The sequence below is a fragment of the Babylonia areolata genome, chromosome 6, assembly GCF_041734735.1.
Source record: "Babylonia areolata isolate BAREFJ2019XMU chromosome 6, ASM4173473v1, whole genome shotgun sequence".
In the NCBI taxonomy this organism is placed as follows: domain Eukaryota; kingdom Metazoa; phylum Mollusca; class Gastropoda; order Neogastropoda; family Buccinidae; genus Babylonia; species Babylonia areolata.
In genome coordinates, this window is record NC_134881.1 from 40472393 (window position 1) to 40490160 (window position 17768).

Genomic DNA, 17768 nt, shown 5'->3' on the forward strand with positions numbered 1-17768 from the left:
GAGGGAGGCAGGAAAATAGGTGTATGTGTGTGGGGAGGGGAGTTAAATATATGTGTGGGAGTGTGTATGTAGGAACTTCTCTGTCCCGAAGTGGTCAGTATTCCTCTGCTGCACAGTGTATTTTGGTGTGGGGTGGGGTGGGGGTGGGTTGGTTGGGGGCTGGGGGGGTGTCAGGTATATGTGTGTGGGAGGGGGGGTTATGTATATGTGTGTTTTTGTGTGTGAGTGTGTATGTAGGAACTTGTCTGTCCCAAAGTGGTCAGTATTCCTCTGCTGCACAAGCTTGTGTTTGGTTGTGTTTGGTGCGTGTGTGTGTGAGGGGGGGGGTGTTAGGGGGGGGCTGGGGGGGGGGGTCGTCAGGTATATGTGTGTGGGAGGGGGGTTATGTATGTGTGTTTTTGTGTGGGGGAGGGGGGAGAGGGTTTGGGGGGAGGGGGGGTGGGCAGGTGTATGTGTGTGGGAGGGGGGTTATATATGTGTGTGGGACTGTTTACATAGTAACTTCTCAGTGCTGAAGTGGTCAGTATTCCTCTGCTGCACAAGTGTGTTTGGTGTGTATGTGTGTGTGTGTGGGGGGGGGGGCGGGGGGCGGGGGGGGCAGGTATATATGTGTGGGAGGGGGAGGAGGGGGGTTATATATGTGTGTGGGAGTGTGTATGTAGGAACTTCTCAGTCCTGAAGTGATCAGTATTCCTCTGTTGCACAGTGTATTTAGGGGAGGGGAGGGGGGGGGGGGTGTATGTGTGGGAGGAGGGTTATGTATGTGGGTGGGTGTGGGGGGTATGTGTGTGGTAGGGGGGTTATGTTTGTTCATGTGGATGTGGAGGGGGGAAGGTACGTTTGTGGGAGTAAGTTTATGTATGTGGGTGTGGTTGTTGTGAGGGAAGGTGTGTGTGTGGGGAGGGCATGTGTTTGTGTGTTGTATGTGTGTGTAGGTGGGGGATGTTATGTATGTGGGTGTGTAGTTGTCTGCAGAGAAGCCAACTGTAACCATTTTGCCATATTTTGTTACTGTCGATGGCAGTTTGTTCTGATGTGATGCCAAGATCAGAATTATTCCGATGAGTTCATTTCGACTACATAGCTTGGTCACATGCTTTCCTGTTGTAACAATGATGGATTCTCCCGTCAGGACCGACGCATGAGTATGCAGGCAGGCTTTTCTGTCTATGTGTGTCCTCATATGGGAGAAGAGGCCGATTCTGGATGCGCAGCACTTCCCACAGGTGTTGCAAGGGAAAACGTCTCCAGAAGTTGAGCCGTGCTTCCTCACTCACGCTTCTCCTTAATGGCCAGCGTTAAGCTTGGCTGCCTGACCAGCACAGATGACTTTTTTTTTTTTTTTAGTGAGGAGGAGTTGTGCAGAATTCGTAACATTACCCAGACACTATAGACCTTAACATGGGACACAGCATACACATCACTCCTACCCCAGTCCCCCAGCTCACATCAGCTCCTCTCTTTCCTCATGAACGAGGAACTGGAGGAAGTACATGGGAGACACACACACACACACACACACACACACACACACATGCACACACACTCACACACACACACACACACACACATGCACACACACTCACACACACACACACACACACACACACACACACACACACACACATCACCCACAACCTCCTACCCCCAGTCCCACAGCTCACCTCTCTTTTCCCACACAGGACGAAATGGAGAAAGTACATGGGGACACACACACACACACACACACACACACACACACACACACACCACCCACGACCTCCTACCCCCAGTCCCCCAGCTCACACCAACTCCTCTCTTTTCCCACACAGGACGAAATGGAGAAGGTCCAGGAGGCCCAGGACAAGCTGAGCACGGACGTGAAGAAGCTGAAGCGGAACGTCAAGGACCTGCAGGAGACCTCACAGCGGGTGGAGTCCATGCTGCGTGCCGTCATCCGCGCCCAGAACATCGAGTGGCAGGACGAGGACTACCAGGAGAAGGATGAAGTGGATCAGATCCATGCCGGCCTCAGCTACTAGACGGAAGGAAGGCTGCTGGAAAGATAAGGTCCGTTTTGAGTCTTCGCCTCTCCGAACGCCCCCTCTCTCCACCCAACAACTTCTGGACAACAGCTGTAACAACAAAAAATTAATATTTGGGGCTTGTCTTTTGCTGCCATTGGAATGATTGTTTACCTCCCGCCGGAAATGACATTTCATTGGCTAGCAGATGGACGTCAGATGGCGAGACATCTTGTCACTGAGTTACCGTGAAAATTTTTGGCGGAGAAGAGCAAACAGTTAGGCCTGGTTTGCATCAGTTTGACACAGAAAGTATATTCAACCAAACTGGGAGTTTGATACAAACTCCTCATTTTGGGACTTCAGTCATCTTTTTTTTGTGTCGTTTTCACTGCATAAAACAACCATTTGACTAAACATCTTTTTTAAAGAATTATTGATATGTAAAACACAATGTCTGCATGCATTTTTTATGACTTCATGTTTTTGATCATTGTCATTTTTGAAACCATGCCTGCATGCATTAATTTTATACGACTTCGAGTTCTTTGACATATATATTTTTCTGTTCCTTTATTTATTTTTTTTTTTATTATTATTTTTTTTTTTTAGGGGCAGCTGTATTTTATCTGTCAACAGCATCATGTTTTGATCGTCATAGTCTGTGTGACTGGACCTGTGCCTGTTTTCAAAGGAAGAGTGGGTTGGCATTCTTCTTGTCTCTCTTCTCAGGCAGCCAGCCTCGGATCTGATCCTTGGGTGCCTAAGTGAACTAAGAGAAAGGAAATTTTGTTGTCCTTGCATGAATCTTTTGAACACACACGTTTGTTGCAATGCTTCTGTATAGATAGATAGGTTGTGTGCTTGCATATTTTTTATTTAAGCTGGGGTTTGTTGGTTTTTTTAATGGACTTTTTATTGGTAAATGGCACAATTTTTTTCTGTGATTTGAGTGTTGAATTATCAGAACAAACAATAAGAATAAATGGGTCCCACTGTTTGTAGATCTCTTTTTTTTTTTTTTTTGAAAAGATCACAGGATTTCCGCCTGTGCACCTCGCTTGGAAAGAATCACAAGGTGTGTGGCTGTTTACCTCTCTCTGTCTCTCTCAGAGCTTACATGAGACAGCAAGTGTTCACACACACACACAGTTTTATGTGTACTCTCTTTTGACATTTTCATCAGCGGTCAGCACAAAAGCTTTTTCATCATATGAAATGGTCATATTACTAGTTTGCCAACTCCTTTTTTTTTCTCCTTTTATTCTTTCTCTCTCTCTTTCTGTTGTTTTTCTTTCAGTTATATAGGAAAGAGAAGAAAAAAAAATTTGCAAAGAGAGAAGGAACTGAAGTAGCGATATATGATGGCTATCGCGGTCAGTCTGGTGTGCAGTCTGCTGCAAAAAGGGGAAGGCTGAACATTGAATGAAATGTGATTTTAACTGAACATCAAGACTCACTTGTGATAAATTAAGTCCCCTAGCATTAATTACAGAGTAATTTCCCTTTTTTACTATCTGCACCAAAACGTTTGCAAAATAAATAAAAATTCCATGCTTAGCAAAAGAAGTTCCTGTTTGAACAAAAAATGATAATGACTCCTCTTGTTGTGTCAGAATAAGAGGTCAAAGTGCCAAGTTTAGAGAATACAAGAAATATAAATATAACAGTAAATGCAGTTTGCATATAATTAGGCTTCTTTTTTTTTCTTTTTTTTGTGCCCATCCCAGAGGTGCAATATTGTTTTAAACAAGATGACTGGAAAGAACTAAATTTTTCCTATTTTTATGCCAAATTTGGTGTCAACTGACAAAGTATGTGCAGAGAAAATGTCGATGTTAAAGTTTACCACAGACACACAGACACACGGACACACACATACACACACACACACACACACACACAGACAACCGAACACCGGTTTAAAACATAGACTCACTTTGTTTACACAAGTGTCAGTATCTCCAGTGAAACGGTAAAGCTGAGCAAGTCTCTAATGCTCAGAGTAGCATCTCCTTTCCAATTGCTAAAAAGCCTCCACAGTTCTTCCCGAGTGATTCTTCTGTGCTGATTATGTTACGTGTAAGGATGCTGATTGTGAATGATTTGGTTTTTTGCCTTTAGCTGGTGGTGGGAGGTGGAGTGGGGGTGGGGGGTGGAGGAAGGCTGGATAGAGGAGGTGAAAAGTGGGAGAAGAGTGATCTGAAGGGATATTTTGGGGTCTGGGGACGTAACAGAGAAAAAGGTTTTGAAAAAAAAAAAATGTCTTGGAAATGAAATGAAAAGGGGTTGTAACACTTATTCCCATGTGTGGTTTTTTTGTGTGTTTTTTTCTCCATATACTTCTTTATTATCATGGCATTATTGTGTCCTGCATAATAGTGATGATGATGTGTTTTTTGGTTTTTTTTAATGTGTAATCATGTGCTCATGTGTCACCTTGGTATAATGATTTACCAGATACCAATTTTATGGCCATTAATTTTGACTTCTCTTTTTGTCTTATTCGTATGAAGTGGTTGGACAATGATGCTTACTGGGCTTTGTGTGTGTGTGTGTGTGTGTGTGTGTGTCTGTGGGTAACTGTTCTGTGTAAGGGATGAAAATGAAGTTTTTATGCTAGTGGTTTTATACCAGCATACACTCAGGGTATAAGAGCACTGTACTTTGGAAATTATTTAGAAAAGCCAAATACATAGAAAAAAATTGTCACTAAAGTGTCAGAAAATTAAGATTTGACTGTGTGTCAGTGTTTGTAAAACATTATTTCAAACAAACAAAAAAGAGAGAGAGAGAGAGAGAAAAAGTTATAAAGAAAAAGTTTATCTCCTTCGGTTTTCATCAGCTTGCTTTGGAGAAGGGGTGGGTCCATAGATTGCTTTCAGATGATTTGTAGAAAATATTCAAAAATTGAGACAAAACCATTTAATTGAATGTCATGAGCCTTTGAGAATATCATAGCCAGCGACACACAAACCCACAGAGGTTCTTCTTTCTTTTAACTTGAATTTTTAAAAATAAATTGTTTATTATATTTTTACCCATTAAAAAAAGAAATTAAATTGCGTATTACTTCTTTTTACCTTGATAACATATACTGACCAAGATATGTGGTGGAGTTTTTAAAAAACATATATTGCATTAGTGATTGTTACTCTTAACAGTGTTATAACTGAAAGTATTACTGTTATTGTTGTACTGGGACTTGAACCACAAAACTGCTGCGAGTTCTTTGTTTAGATTGTTCACATGTATGGGCCTCTTGCTGTTGTTGTTGTTGTTTTTCTGACACTTTTTTCTGATCTAAACATGTTGTTTTATCAGATTCTGAACTTTTTGTTTCTTGTGGTCAGAATTGTAGTTCAGCTCTGATAGGAATGGTTGATGGGCATAGAGATCTTCTCAGGTGCTGGCTGGATGATGTGTACTGTCAGTTAGAAAGGACGTATGAATTATTTTCATACACAGTTTTGTATTTTTTTGGCATATTTTTCTTTTGCATTTACCATTTTCTGTCTTTCCTTATTTTTTATTGTACCTAAATCTGATATCAGATTTTTGTTTCCAAATGTTAAGCATCTTGAACAAATCTTGTGTGAATTAACACTGTAGATCTGGCTACGGAACTTTTGATTTTGTCGTTTCTTTTTTTTGCAGTGTCCTTTTGCTTTTCTTTGACCTTCTGATAAAAGCCAAAAAAAAAAAAAAAAATCCTCTATACTCGATACTGATAAATGCTATGTGATCGACATATGGTTTGTGTGATACTTTTAAAGTTTTCTTATCCTGGTCTTATGATGTATCTTCGGCTCAAAATGTTTGTGTTTTTTTTGTTTTTTTATTTCAACCGTCACTTGCCCTGTAATCATTTCTGACTGCTCAAGATTTTCTTGCATATCAACCCTAAAATTGTTATCGATTTGATATTTTAACTCACTCAGTACGGCCAGTCGTCTCTTCTCTTCTACACAGACCCCTCGGATGTCCAGTGGGTGTCTCAATGATCCAACCTTTAGCTTCCGTCGTCAGAATTGTGGTATTCTTTGTCAACATTCACCTCTTCAGTATAAGAGCCTTCCGCTTGCAATATTTTGATGATGGTAACTGGGGTGAAACGCTGTTAACGTCGTCTCTTTTGCCGTTCGTATGGAGAGAGTTAAAAGTAATTTTGATTTAACACTTTTGTATGGAGGGAGTGTGGAGGAGGAAAAGTCGGAGGGGGGGGGGGGACGGGGAGGCGGGGAGTGGGGGAGCAAGTTGGGCTTGTTGCAGGCAATGAGGGTGGAGTTCTGGACTGATGATCGTCTTTTGCATGACACTGATGAACTGGCTTGACCAGTGCACTGGCTTTATGCATAGGTCAGCCATCTGCTCTTTTTTTTTTCTTTTTTCTTTTTTTTTAAGCAGATGTGCTGTGGTAGTATGTGGATCAGTCTGCACGCTTTGATGCTTCCTTGAAAAGTGAAGAACTCCCAGGCTCTCCACCTGCCTTTTAAGTTTTCTGCTGGTGCCGATGCTCATCAGGAAGCAGGAGGTTCAAGTACTTTTTGGGGTTGTTGGCCAACGGCACTGGAAGTGGTGGTCTTTGGTGCAGTCCTTGAACGTCTTCTTGGCCAATGGCACTGGAAGATGGTGGTCTTTGGTGCAGTCCTTAAACATCATCTTGGGTTGCCCCCCCCCCGCCCCCCTCAAGCCCCCTTCTTTGGCCCCCTCCATCCCCACCTCTCACCCCATCAAACCCCATTCACCTGGTTTCTCTGGCCTCGTCAGGACTGCTCAGAGGAATCGTCCTGGCATCATGGCATGCACGACTCGCCCAGTCTGTCGACGGCTGCATTTTCTGGTTCATCACTGCCGTGTGAGGGAGCTATCGTGTTTGCAGGTCATTCAGATCAGGAGTTGTTTCTGTACTGGAAACTGATTCAGCATGTCGTCTTTTAGTTTGCCACCCAAGTTTGTCTTTGTAGTGAGATGGTTGGTTGTTTTTTTTTCGTTTTTGTTTTTTCTACCTAGTTGCTCAGAAATAGTCTTGTTTTTACACTGAGGGGTCCATACATTGTTTCTAAATGTTTATATTGGCTGGAAGACTGTGCCCTCTGTGGCATGGAAACTGAACCTCTTGCATAGTGAGTTTGTCAATAAGTAGGACTCCGCTTCATTCAGCAGTCCACATCTCTATAGGCTGTTTCATCGTCATTGCTGCTGACGAGAGTGAAGCCACAGCACTGATGACTGTCAGAGGTGACAGTTAGTAGTATGTGGCAGTGCCGTGGATGCACTAGAGGTGATTGTAATGTGTTTTATTCATTGACATCATCAGAGGCACAAAGAGTCAGTTGCCAAGTGATGGAGTCGAATTTAAGACTGTGGTTTGTGATCGGGGCATTGTTGTTGAAGGCAGCAACTGCGTTGCAGGTTGTTTTCAATGCTCTAAATTACAAGGGACCTTCTTCTGTTTACATTTTATCCCCTTTTTTTTTTTTTTTTTTTTTGTTTTTTTTGCTGTTATATTTCATTTTAGTTTTGTATGTTGAAGCGCTTTGTTGCAGAATTGAACTTGGTGTCTAAGCATCAGTTGATTTAAACATCATTTTATTTCAAGCATCAGTTTACTTTCATTGTCAACTGTGTACAACTAAAAAAGGAACATGTTTTTTTTTATAACCAGTGTTTAAATATTGTATTTAACCTTTTTTTGTAATCAGTGTTTAAAATGTGACTGATAACAAAGTGGTAAACACCTTTAAATTTTTGTACTCAACTATCAGTGTGTGTGGATTTTCTCTAGAAGGTTACAGTGTAACCAGTGTTCCATATAATATATAGTTGTTATGAAGTGCATGAAAACTTTGACCTATATATCCTGTTGCAGGGTAGACTAGCAATGCAAACAGCATGCGTAAAATTTTTTATTTGTTCTTTGATGAAGGCACAACACACACGCACACACACACACACATGCACACACACACCGTAACACAGACACGCAGACACATACACCCAAATTAACATACGTATACCCACACAGTGACACACACTCAAACACACACACACACACACTTTGGCATATACACCCAAATGAAAATATGTATACCCACATAATGACACACACTCAAACACAGACACAGACACACACACCACACTTGGGCACATACACCCAAATGAACATATGTATACTCACAAAATGACACACACTCAAACACACACACACACACACACACACACACACACTTTGGCATATACACCCATTTGAAAATATGTATACCCACACAATGACACACATTCAAACAGACACACACACACACACACACACACACACACACACACACACACACAAAACCTTAACACACATTCAAACACACACACACACACACACACACACACAAAACCTTAAAGGAGCTTTCTACAGATGATGACACATTACATGACACAACAAATACATGGATTTTTCACATTCTTTTCCCTCTGCCTGCCCTGGTGCCAGCGTGATGCTGTACACGTGTCCCTTTCTGTTCCCCAGAGGTAGCATTTTTTTCTCTCTTTTTTTTTTTTTTTTTTCCAGTTTTAACATATTATAACGTGATATCATATGGTCTTGCATTTGTTCCTAGTTTGTTTGTAGATAGACTCTGGTGGCATGTATGTCTGGCTACAGTCATTTACTACAACTATTTCACTGAAGAAAAATAAATGTCTGTTAACATAATGTTTGTTAGCCTATTAAAGAAAATTTAAACTCCCTGAGCATGTGTTTCTTCTTTTATTTCATGCATATGTAAAACTTAACTTTCTTACCATTTACTGAATCCACACAACCCATGACGCAGGTGTATGTATACATATAATTTATAAAATGTTTCTGTGCATAATCCAACACAAACTCTAAAAACTTAGCTCCCAGCCAAATCTGTATTATATGACATGGAGAGAAAAAAAAATCACACAAATTTTGTCTCTTCAGTGATCAGCACAAACAGCAGCAGCCATAATTTATACTGGATGAATTGTGCTTAAAACGTGCAACAGCAGTTGGGGAAAAACAGTTTCGTGGGCCACCAACTACTCCCAAAACTACCTGTCACACATTCACGCACCTCGTAAACATAAGAAACTTCATGTTTTGTTTACAAACTGTATGTATATCCATGGACTGTGAAACAAAACACATTATCAGAAGGCAGAAAATGGGCAAATAAAGCTTATACACTGAATCCTCACACTTGAAAAAGAAGTTTGAAACACACACAAAAAAAACAACCAAATACATAATACAATGTACCAAAGAGCCCCACAAATCCCACACACAAGGCAAGAAAACTTTGTTAAAATAATAGCAGGTATATAAAAAATGTTTGTCACACAATGAAATATCAGCCAGAACGTTTCTCAGCAAATCATTCCCAGCACTGGCCTTACAGATCTGCAGTGAGAATGAACTTTTGCACATGAAACCAGTACTCCAGATTCTGTATCCTGATACTTTCCTTAAGACGGAAAACAATTTTTCACACAAAAAAAGTGTACCTTTCATGCATTACAATAGCACTTAACTCTCTCCATACGAACGGCGAAAGTGACGACGTTAACAGCGTTTCACCCCAATTACCATCATCAAAATATTGCAAGTGGAAGGCTCTTATACTGAAGAGGTGAATGTTGACAAAGAATACCACAATTCTGACAATGGAAGCTAAAGGCTGGGTCATTCAGACACCCACTGGACATCCGAGGGGTCTGTGTAGAGGAGAAGAGAGGACTGGCCGTACCGAGTGAGTTAAACTCAAATATCTTAATTACATGTGATAAAACTCCTCAGTATACACAATATGCCAAAAATTTATTTACTTATTTTTTTTAATTTCTTTTTATCACAACACATTTCTCTGTGTGAAATTCGGGCTGCTCTCCCCAGGGAGAGCGCGTCGCTACACTACTGCGCCACCCTTTTTTTTTTTTTTCTCCTGCATGCAGTTTTGTTTTTCCTACTGAAGTGGATTTTTCTACAGAATTTTGCCAGGAACAACCCTTTTGTTGCCGTGGGTTCTTTTACATGCGCTAAGTGCAAGCTGCACATGGGACCTCAGTTTATTGTCTCATCCGAATGACTAGCGTCCTGACCACCACTCAAGATCTAGTGAAGGGGGAGAAAATATCGGCGGCTAAGCCATGATTTGAACCAGCGTGCTCAGATTCCCTCACATCCTAGGCGGACGCCTTACCTCTAGTCTAGGCCATCACTCCACATGAACCTTGGTTGGGTTGATTGAGTGATCTTAGCAGCTTTAAGTTTGTTTAACGTTAAGAATTTTCCTGTCTATGAAATCAGCACAGACTATGGGACAATTCTTAACGCCAAACAAACTCAGCACTGTTAAGATCGCTCATGCAACCCAGTCCAGGAATTCATCTTACTGAGCAGCACATTATGCCAGAGATGAAACGCCAGATGAAAAAAAAAATGCTTGAAAGAGAACTGAATCGAAAGGTCATGAAGCATCCGCAGAAATCCCACAGAATCTCAAAGCCAAATGTGCGCTTTTCTCCACTGCAATAAAGATTTAGTTTCACTTTCAGGCTGGTCTGGTCTACATCTGTAGAACTTTCGCTCCATAACTCTTAATACCATGCACAGTAGAGTCTATCATGTCCACGAAGTCATGGGGTCTCCAAGTTAAAAGTCCCTTCGAATCAGTTATCCTCTTTCCATTCTGCTCTGGAAGTGTCCTCAATGGGGAACGGACTTTTCCATGCCTTGACAGTCACTACCATTCTATCTTTGCTTGTCCGTTCGGGTGAGACACTGACGACCTTGACCCTCTTCACCAGGAGCCGATCGTCGTCGCCAGTTGAACGTTCCACAATCAGATCCACGTAATCCCCTTCCTCCATCTGAAAATATCAATACTGTTGAGTTACAGGGATAGGCAACTTTCATACCAAAACATATCTAAAGCTCTAAATGAGGCAAGGACACAGTTGAGATTAAAAGGCTGAAGGTCCCATAGGCTTTTACAACCACTGGGGCAGTGATTTCATTTTCACTGAGTCAAGGGCTCGGCACTGGAAGGCGGGCCCAGTCCTCTACTTCTACCACTTTAACCCCTAGGCTGCCTATATGACAAGATAACTCATCATGGAAAGCATGTACGCTTCGCTGCCACAATGATGAGATAACTCGTCATCGAAATATTCTGACTTTTCCCTGCTTTGCATTCAGTTCGTTGACAAAAATGCTGGTAGCTTTAGCTTGGGGAATCTTTCTAGATTCTATTCATAGCTAGAAACACCATCTGCGTCATAAGGCAGTCCTTTATTTGAACTTTTTGGTTGGGTTACTGGCCGCAGTCTTTGCCTGGCTCCTCTCCTCGCTCGCTCAACAAAATGTCGGACTGCCTCCGTGCTCAAGACATGCGATTGTGGCAAACTAAATCAACCAAGATTACTTTCTTTAGCTGATGCTCAGAAAGAATTGAAGCATAAATTCGAAGGAGAAGACAGTGACTAATGTTTGTAATAAACAAGTTGAAAATGTGAAAAAAAAACCCAAAAAAACACTGATTTCAAAACAACAGCATGTCACTAAAAATACATAAAATGGGAAAACATCATGTGTTTTGTATTCTTTATTCATTTCCCTTTCAGAAATTATATACTTTTATGGGTCTTTCTCCAATAACAAAGAGCACATAATTTTTTGAAAATTTATACCCGTTTTTGCTGAAAAAACCCTGGCAAATAGATTTCACTTAAATCTTATTTTCCTGGCAGCGAAAGGGTTAATCTTCTCTGACCAATGTCAGGTACCCAACTGACACCAGGGTGGAGAGAGAAAAATCTGAGCTAAGAGAATTTCACAACTTGGACATAAGTGGAGTGATGGCCTAGAGGTAACGCGTCCGCCTTGGAAGCGAGAGAATCTGAGTGCGCTGGTTCTTCTTCTTCTTCTTCTGCGTTCGATGTTTTGGCTGCGTCAGACTGTCACCCCCCGTCGCCACGATGTAGCCCACGGTCTTCTCCAGGTCGTGGCGGTCTCCCCAAAGCTGCGCCTATAGCTCCGTGCCCCCTGGCCAGGTTTGACGCCGTAGAGCTTCATGGGTTGGGCAGGGTTGGAGGATGTGTTCAGGGGTCTGGGGTCCAGTGCCACATGGACACTCATCAGTGTGGGCGATCTTCATACGGTGAAGGTGACTCAGTAGTCGGCAGTGGCCGGTTCTCAGTCTGAAGAGGACTGTCTGCTGGTGTCTCTGGAGCTGGTGGATTGGATCGACACCACTGTTTGCACCCAGCCTTCTCTTCCACTGGTTCTGGTAACGGTTGTGGATGATGGTCCTGGCCTCTGTGTAGGTCACGGGGTGGCTGAACTGCTTCATTTTGCTGCCTGCCTTGGAGAGAGCATCGGCCTTTTCGTTCCCCATGACCCCACAGTGAGAAGGAACCCACTGAACAGTGACAGTCGACCGTTTTGAAAGGTCATGAAGGGCTGCTTTGATGTTTGTCAGCTGCTGTTCGTTTCTGGTTGACTGGAGTCCCTGCAGGAGAGATCTGCAGTCAGTGAAGAAGGCTATCTTTGGTGGTGGGTTGACTGACGTCCTGAGGCCTTGTGCAGCATGGAGTAGTGCTGCTGTCTCCGCTCTGTAGTTCGAGGAGATTCTTCCTGTGGGGAAGGCTCCAGGGGTCAGTCTTCCATCTGTGTGCCTGATGAAGATGCCTGCTCCTCCATTCTTCACCGCTCCCTCCGAGGATCCATCTGTGAAGACGTGCGTCCATTCGCTGGGGTTGTACCGAGTCTCAATCATCTCCAATGTCAGAGCTTTCAGCAGGGGAGGGGCTTGGCAGTCCTTTTGGTCGATGCCAGGGACTTTTGTGATGATTGAGACTCCTTCCAGTTGGTCGGCCGGTTCCTCGAAGTCGGGGAGTGTTTCCATCTCGGCAGGGGACGAGGGCAGCAGGTCTTCATGTTGGCGGTGCAGGGCCTTGGAGAGGTGGTTGAAGCTGGTCCGCTTCAGTCTGTTCTTTGTTGGGTGCTTCAGTTTTTCGTGCATTGGGTGAGTTGGCATGCGCAGGAGCTTCTCGCTGTGGATGAAGAGGCGCTGGTTCGAATCACGGTTCAGCCGCCGATATTTTCTCCCCCTCCACTAGACCTTGAGTGGTGGTCTGGACGCTAGTCATTCGGATGAGACGATAAACCGAGGACCCATGTGCAGCATGCATTTAGCGCACGTAAAAGAACCCACAGCAACAAAAGGGTTGTTCCTGGCAAAATTCTGTAGAAAAATCCACTTTGATAGGAAAAACAAATAAAATTACACACAGGAAAAAATACAAAAAAAATGGGTGGTGCTTTAGTGTAGTGACGTGCTCTCCCTGGGGAGAGCAGCCTGAATTTCACACAGAGAAATCTGCTGTGATAAAAAGAAATACAAATAATAATACTATTTTGAAATGGCGCCTCGAACCCTGATCACTGGTGATCATTGGATCAGAAGTGCAACTACAAGGCCAAACCGACTTGGCCACGGTGACTCCAGGACACAGAAGGAGTGTGAAATATGTAACCAATGTACAGATACTGTTGTCCTGACATCACGAAGAGCACTCATCTTCATGTCAATGCTGATCTGAAGCTCTCTCATCACCTTACATAGAGCAAAATAAAAAGTGCAGAGGAACAAACTCATGCAAAATATCAAATGCTTACGTTAAAGATCCTGTTATCCATGTCAATGTTCAGTAGGTTATGGAAACACAAACATAACCAGCAAGCCCACCACTGAAAATGAAGTATAGCGACCATTATGGTGGGGGTAAAAAAGGTCAAGCAGATAGAAGCCTACTTGTAGATCTATACAACAGAAAATGGGAGTAACAACCCATGAACTACAACAAAAATCTTCCTATTTCCTCTCATCAGAAATTGAACACATTATTTGTATTCCTGACAAAACCTTCTCACCCCCTACCTGGCTTCAGGGATGTCAGTTCCTTACAAGGAAACCCCAGTTCCAAAACAGATTCAAATATTTTTTCAAACAGATACAGGGTAATGTACACAGTCAAATGCTGAATACTTCAGCCGTTTACCTGTTTGCTTTTTTTCAGCAGCTTTTCACCATTCAGTTTCAGTCGACTTCCGTAAAAGATCTCATCCACACGACTGCAAAGCAGACAATACAGGTTCAAGTAAGTTTATAATGAATTTTAAATCAAAAATCAATGCCCAGGCGTACTGCATACAGTTAAGATAATTTATGTGACATGCATCTCATTCTCTGAATGCAGGGGGTTAATTGCATGAAACAGGTGGCCGACTGATTTTCAAAATCAAACAAAAAATGGAAGCATCTCTTAAGTGATGTATATGATGTGTATATATATATATATATATATATATATATATATATATATATATATATATATATATATATATACATGTGTGTGTGTGTGTGTGTGTGTGTGTGTGAAAGAAACATGTTAACATGTTATGAAACAAAAAACATCAGACAAAATCAATTCTGCTGAAATTTGTAAAAGTAACAGAAAACAGTAACACAAAAACCTGCACGTATACACGTTACCTACCAATTCATCATGACTAGAAGAAGCAGAACTTTACAAAAACAAAGACTCAAGAACTGCTTACTTCCTGGCGATATCCAGAGCTGAACTGACAACAGAGTCAACCCGTAATGACTTGACGTGGATCTTCATTTTCTTGAAATTTGTGGGGGCCTCATAGTCGTCATCATCCAACTCCTCCAAGTCGGATTCCTGTCAACAAAATCACAAAATCAAAAGACTGGCCCAGCAGCCACATGATTGAAGTGTGGGACTTTCCATCTGAGGGTTATGATCTGTCCTAGTACTGGTGCCTGTAGGGTGGGGTAAAGGTATAGACCTTTTCCAATCTTTCAGGTCAATCTATATCTATGCACGGACCTGCTAGTGTCTTCATCCCCTTCATTTGTACACTTTTGTTTGCTAAAGATCAAACGCACATGGAAAAGGTCCTACAATCCATGTCAGTGTTCACTGGGTTATGGAAATGGGAACATACCCAGCGTGCACATCTCTGAAAACAGAGTATGGCTGCCTTCACCAGTCAAACTTATTTTGGTTAGATAATCTTGTCATTTAATCTTGAAGATAGGAATGGTGCCTAATTCTGCTGTTTGCACACACACACACACACACACACACACACACACGTCCAAGACGAGTGATCAATGTCATTCACAGTGAAATGACATGAAATCACAGAAGCCACACACACACACACACACACACACACACACACACACACACACACACACACATGTATACACACTGGATTTGTCATGCTATGCAGAACTTAAATATCATCACCTAATTTGGGCTGAAACGGAACTTTAAATGTCCCAGAGCAATTAAGTTAGATATCCATTGATCATTAGACGTGAGGGTAAAAAAAAAAAAAAAACAAAAACACACACAAAAAAAACCTCACCTCATCACTGTTGGTGCTACTACTTTTCGATTTTTTCCCTCCAGACTTGTGTCGCACAGACATCTGTCCATTCAAAGACATGGCTGGTAGTAATCGAGGGATGCACAAACGTACGTCCTCTCTTCCAGAAGTCGGACAACCAGACCACCGTGTGTATAAGCACCCAGTCGCATGTGACATCTGCCTGAAAGAGTGGAAACAACCCTGTGCCCTTTGCTTCCACGCATCGTTTTTGCCATGAAAAAACTCGGAGGAGCTCCTCAAGCCCTGGTTTTGATGCAGGATGGTGCAGTAATGCGATATCGTGGAAAGAACAGGTTTTTGGTGTGCACCTCCGTAAAATGTGTGTAATAGGTTCAGAAGACGTCTCCTTGTTTGGACTGCCATTGTCGAAGGTTTGATGTCGGTCCTAGACTGTTGTCTTGCCGTCAAGATCCAGAACGATTCATCAGCTAATTGCAATCTGGAATTAGTCGCTACTTTTTAGTTTTGGTTAAGTAACATTTAGTTAACAGATTATGCACCAAGAATATTGTGATAGCGAAAGGAGACGCGTGACCTTTCGATGGCTAATCTCTTGAAGGGAAATAATTTTTAGGTCCTCTTGCATAGTCTCCCCTCTTAGAGGCTGACTGGCCGCACACGTGTAAATTATTTATATTGGAGCAAGTCGTTAGTTGTATCAGTTGCAGATATGAATGCAGCAGCACCAGCAGCAGAAAAATGAAGTGGCAGTAAATGTGTTACGATTACGAAGTGTTCATAACAATACAAAATCCGATACAATAGGTGATATTAAAATGCTTTCACACATTCATTTCAAATATAATGTACCCTGTGTCAGTTCCACTGGCCACTGAGTTTGTGTTCACAAGAATTCATACCCGTACCCTGTCCAATGCTAATCTGAGAACGTGTATCTTTCTTTTATCGGCTCCTGGCCCAGACAAAGTTCCCAACTCGGACATCAAGGAGCTATCGGATGAAGACAGAAGCAAACATTTCAATCTGTATCAAAACAGCTTCCACTGACAATGGCCGGCTGACATGTTCCGGACTGAGGACTGGACTCATGCAGCTTCTTAAAACCCATACCAAAATCAGGAAAGGACCATCGTCAGGTAAGCGGCTACCGAATCCTAACCATGCAAAACATTGCTGGAAACCTCATGGAACGCACAATAGCCAGGAAACGTGCAAGGGATCTTGAACAGAGGCCGCCACATAATTTTCCCTTCAAATCAAGGTGGTTACAGAACAGGCAAGTCTACATGTGAAAATGCAGCTTCTTTCGCATATGGGGTATATGAAGGATTTCAAAGAAAAAAAGAAACACAAGCAGTAGCAAATGAGCTTGAAGATGCTCACAATAAAGTCCAGTTTGCGCACCTCAGTCACGGAGCTGCTACTAAGGTATGGAGTATGTTTGACACTGACAAGATGGAAAGCAGCAGCGCTTCAGGAAAGAACCGTTGTCCTACGCCTCGGGGATAGGATGTCTGCACCTTCTAAACTTTCCACATAGCTGCCATAAGGGTCTACGCTCTCTCCTGTCCTCTACAACGTCTGCACGAAAAGTCTTGCAGACTCAAACAACAATATAATAGCTCGATCGGGTGGTTACTCTTGCGGATAATGGCCTGGTCTTCAAAATTTCGAAAGATGCTCAAGAAAGAAGTACAGCGGTCCAGAAAAAAACACCTGAAAAATATCGCTTAATGGTGCAAGAACACAGGATCTTCCATCAATCCAGCGAAAGCCCAAACGTTGCTGTGCACCCTCAACAACAAAACCGCGAGCCCAAATCACCGCCACCTGTGTCATTCGACGGGATTCAGATCGAGAAAACTGAATGCCTACGCTACCTAGGAATACAGTTCAACTGGATGCTGACTTTCAGAAAACATACGGAAAATACTGCTCTCAAATGCAAAAAGGGTCTTTCAGTCTCAAAGGCAATGGCAACCAAAGGTATTGAACAACGCCACCTCTTCCTGCCGTATCAATCACTCGTTCTCAGTGTGATCGACTTCGGACTTGGGCTACTGACAACACCGTCTCAAAGCAGCCTCCTAAAATTAAAAAGAGTTCAAAATGAAGCTATGAGACTGATCCTTGGAACAACAAAAGACACGCCTATGGTAACCATGCGATACCTGCTAACTGGCCTTTCTTCAATGCAGGCCAGAAACAAGTTAGAACAGGTTAAGACCTACTTCAGAGCATTAGAAAACTCTCAAAACCTACTACATGATGCAGTCAAGGAACCATAAGGCGGTCGT

At 42.5% G+C, this 17768-nt stretch overlaps 2 protein-coding genes across 3 annotated transcripts in view; one reads left to right on the forward strand and one right to left on the reverse strand.

Moving 5' to 3' along the window:
- Window positions 1-4809, forward strand: part of LOC143283010 (uncharacterized) — a 69591-nt gene extending 64782 nt beyond the window's left edge. The window contains exon 24 of the mRNA XM_076588994.1: window positions 1812-4809. Coding sequence (XP_076445109.1) covers window positions 1812-2021 — 210 coding nt within the window. The 3' untranslated portion in view covers window positions 2022-4809. The remainder of the gene's footprint in view (window positions 1-1811) is intronic.
- LOC143283011 (uncharacterized) lies at window positions 3700-16050 on the reverse strand. Of its 2 annotated transcripts, XR_013055333.1 has the most exons (5): window positions 15487-16050; window positions 14644-14771; window positions 14085-14157; window positions 8393-10892; window positions 3700-8343 (listed from the first exon to the last, which is right to left on the reverse strand). XR_013055333.1 is itself a non-coding variant. In XM_076588995.1 (4 exons), the coding sequence occupies exons 1-4, from the start codon at window positions 15871-15873 to the stop codon at window positions 10692-10694; spliced, it is 789 nt and encodes a 262-aa protein (XP_076445110.1). In that variant the 5' UTR covers window positions 15874-16050; the 3' UTR covers window positions 8354-10691. The 2 variants fall into 2 exon arrangements, 1 of the variants encoding a protein (XP_076445110.1); XM_076588995.1 differs by lacking the exon at window positions 3700-8343 and having other exon boundaries at window positions 8354-10892.
- Window positions 16051-17768: the final 1718 nt, after the last annotated feature.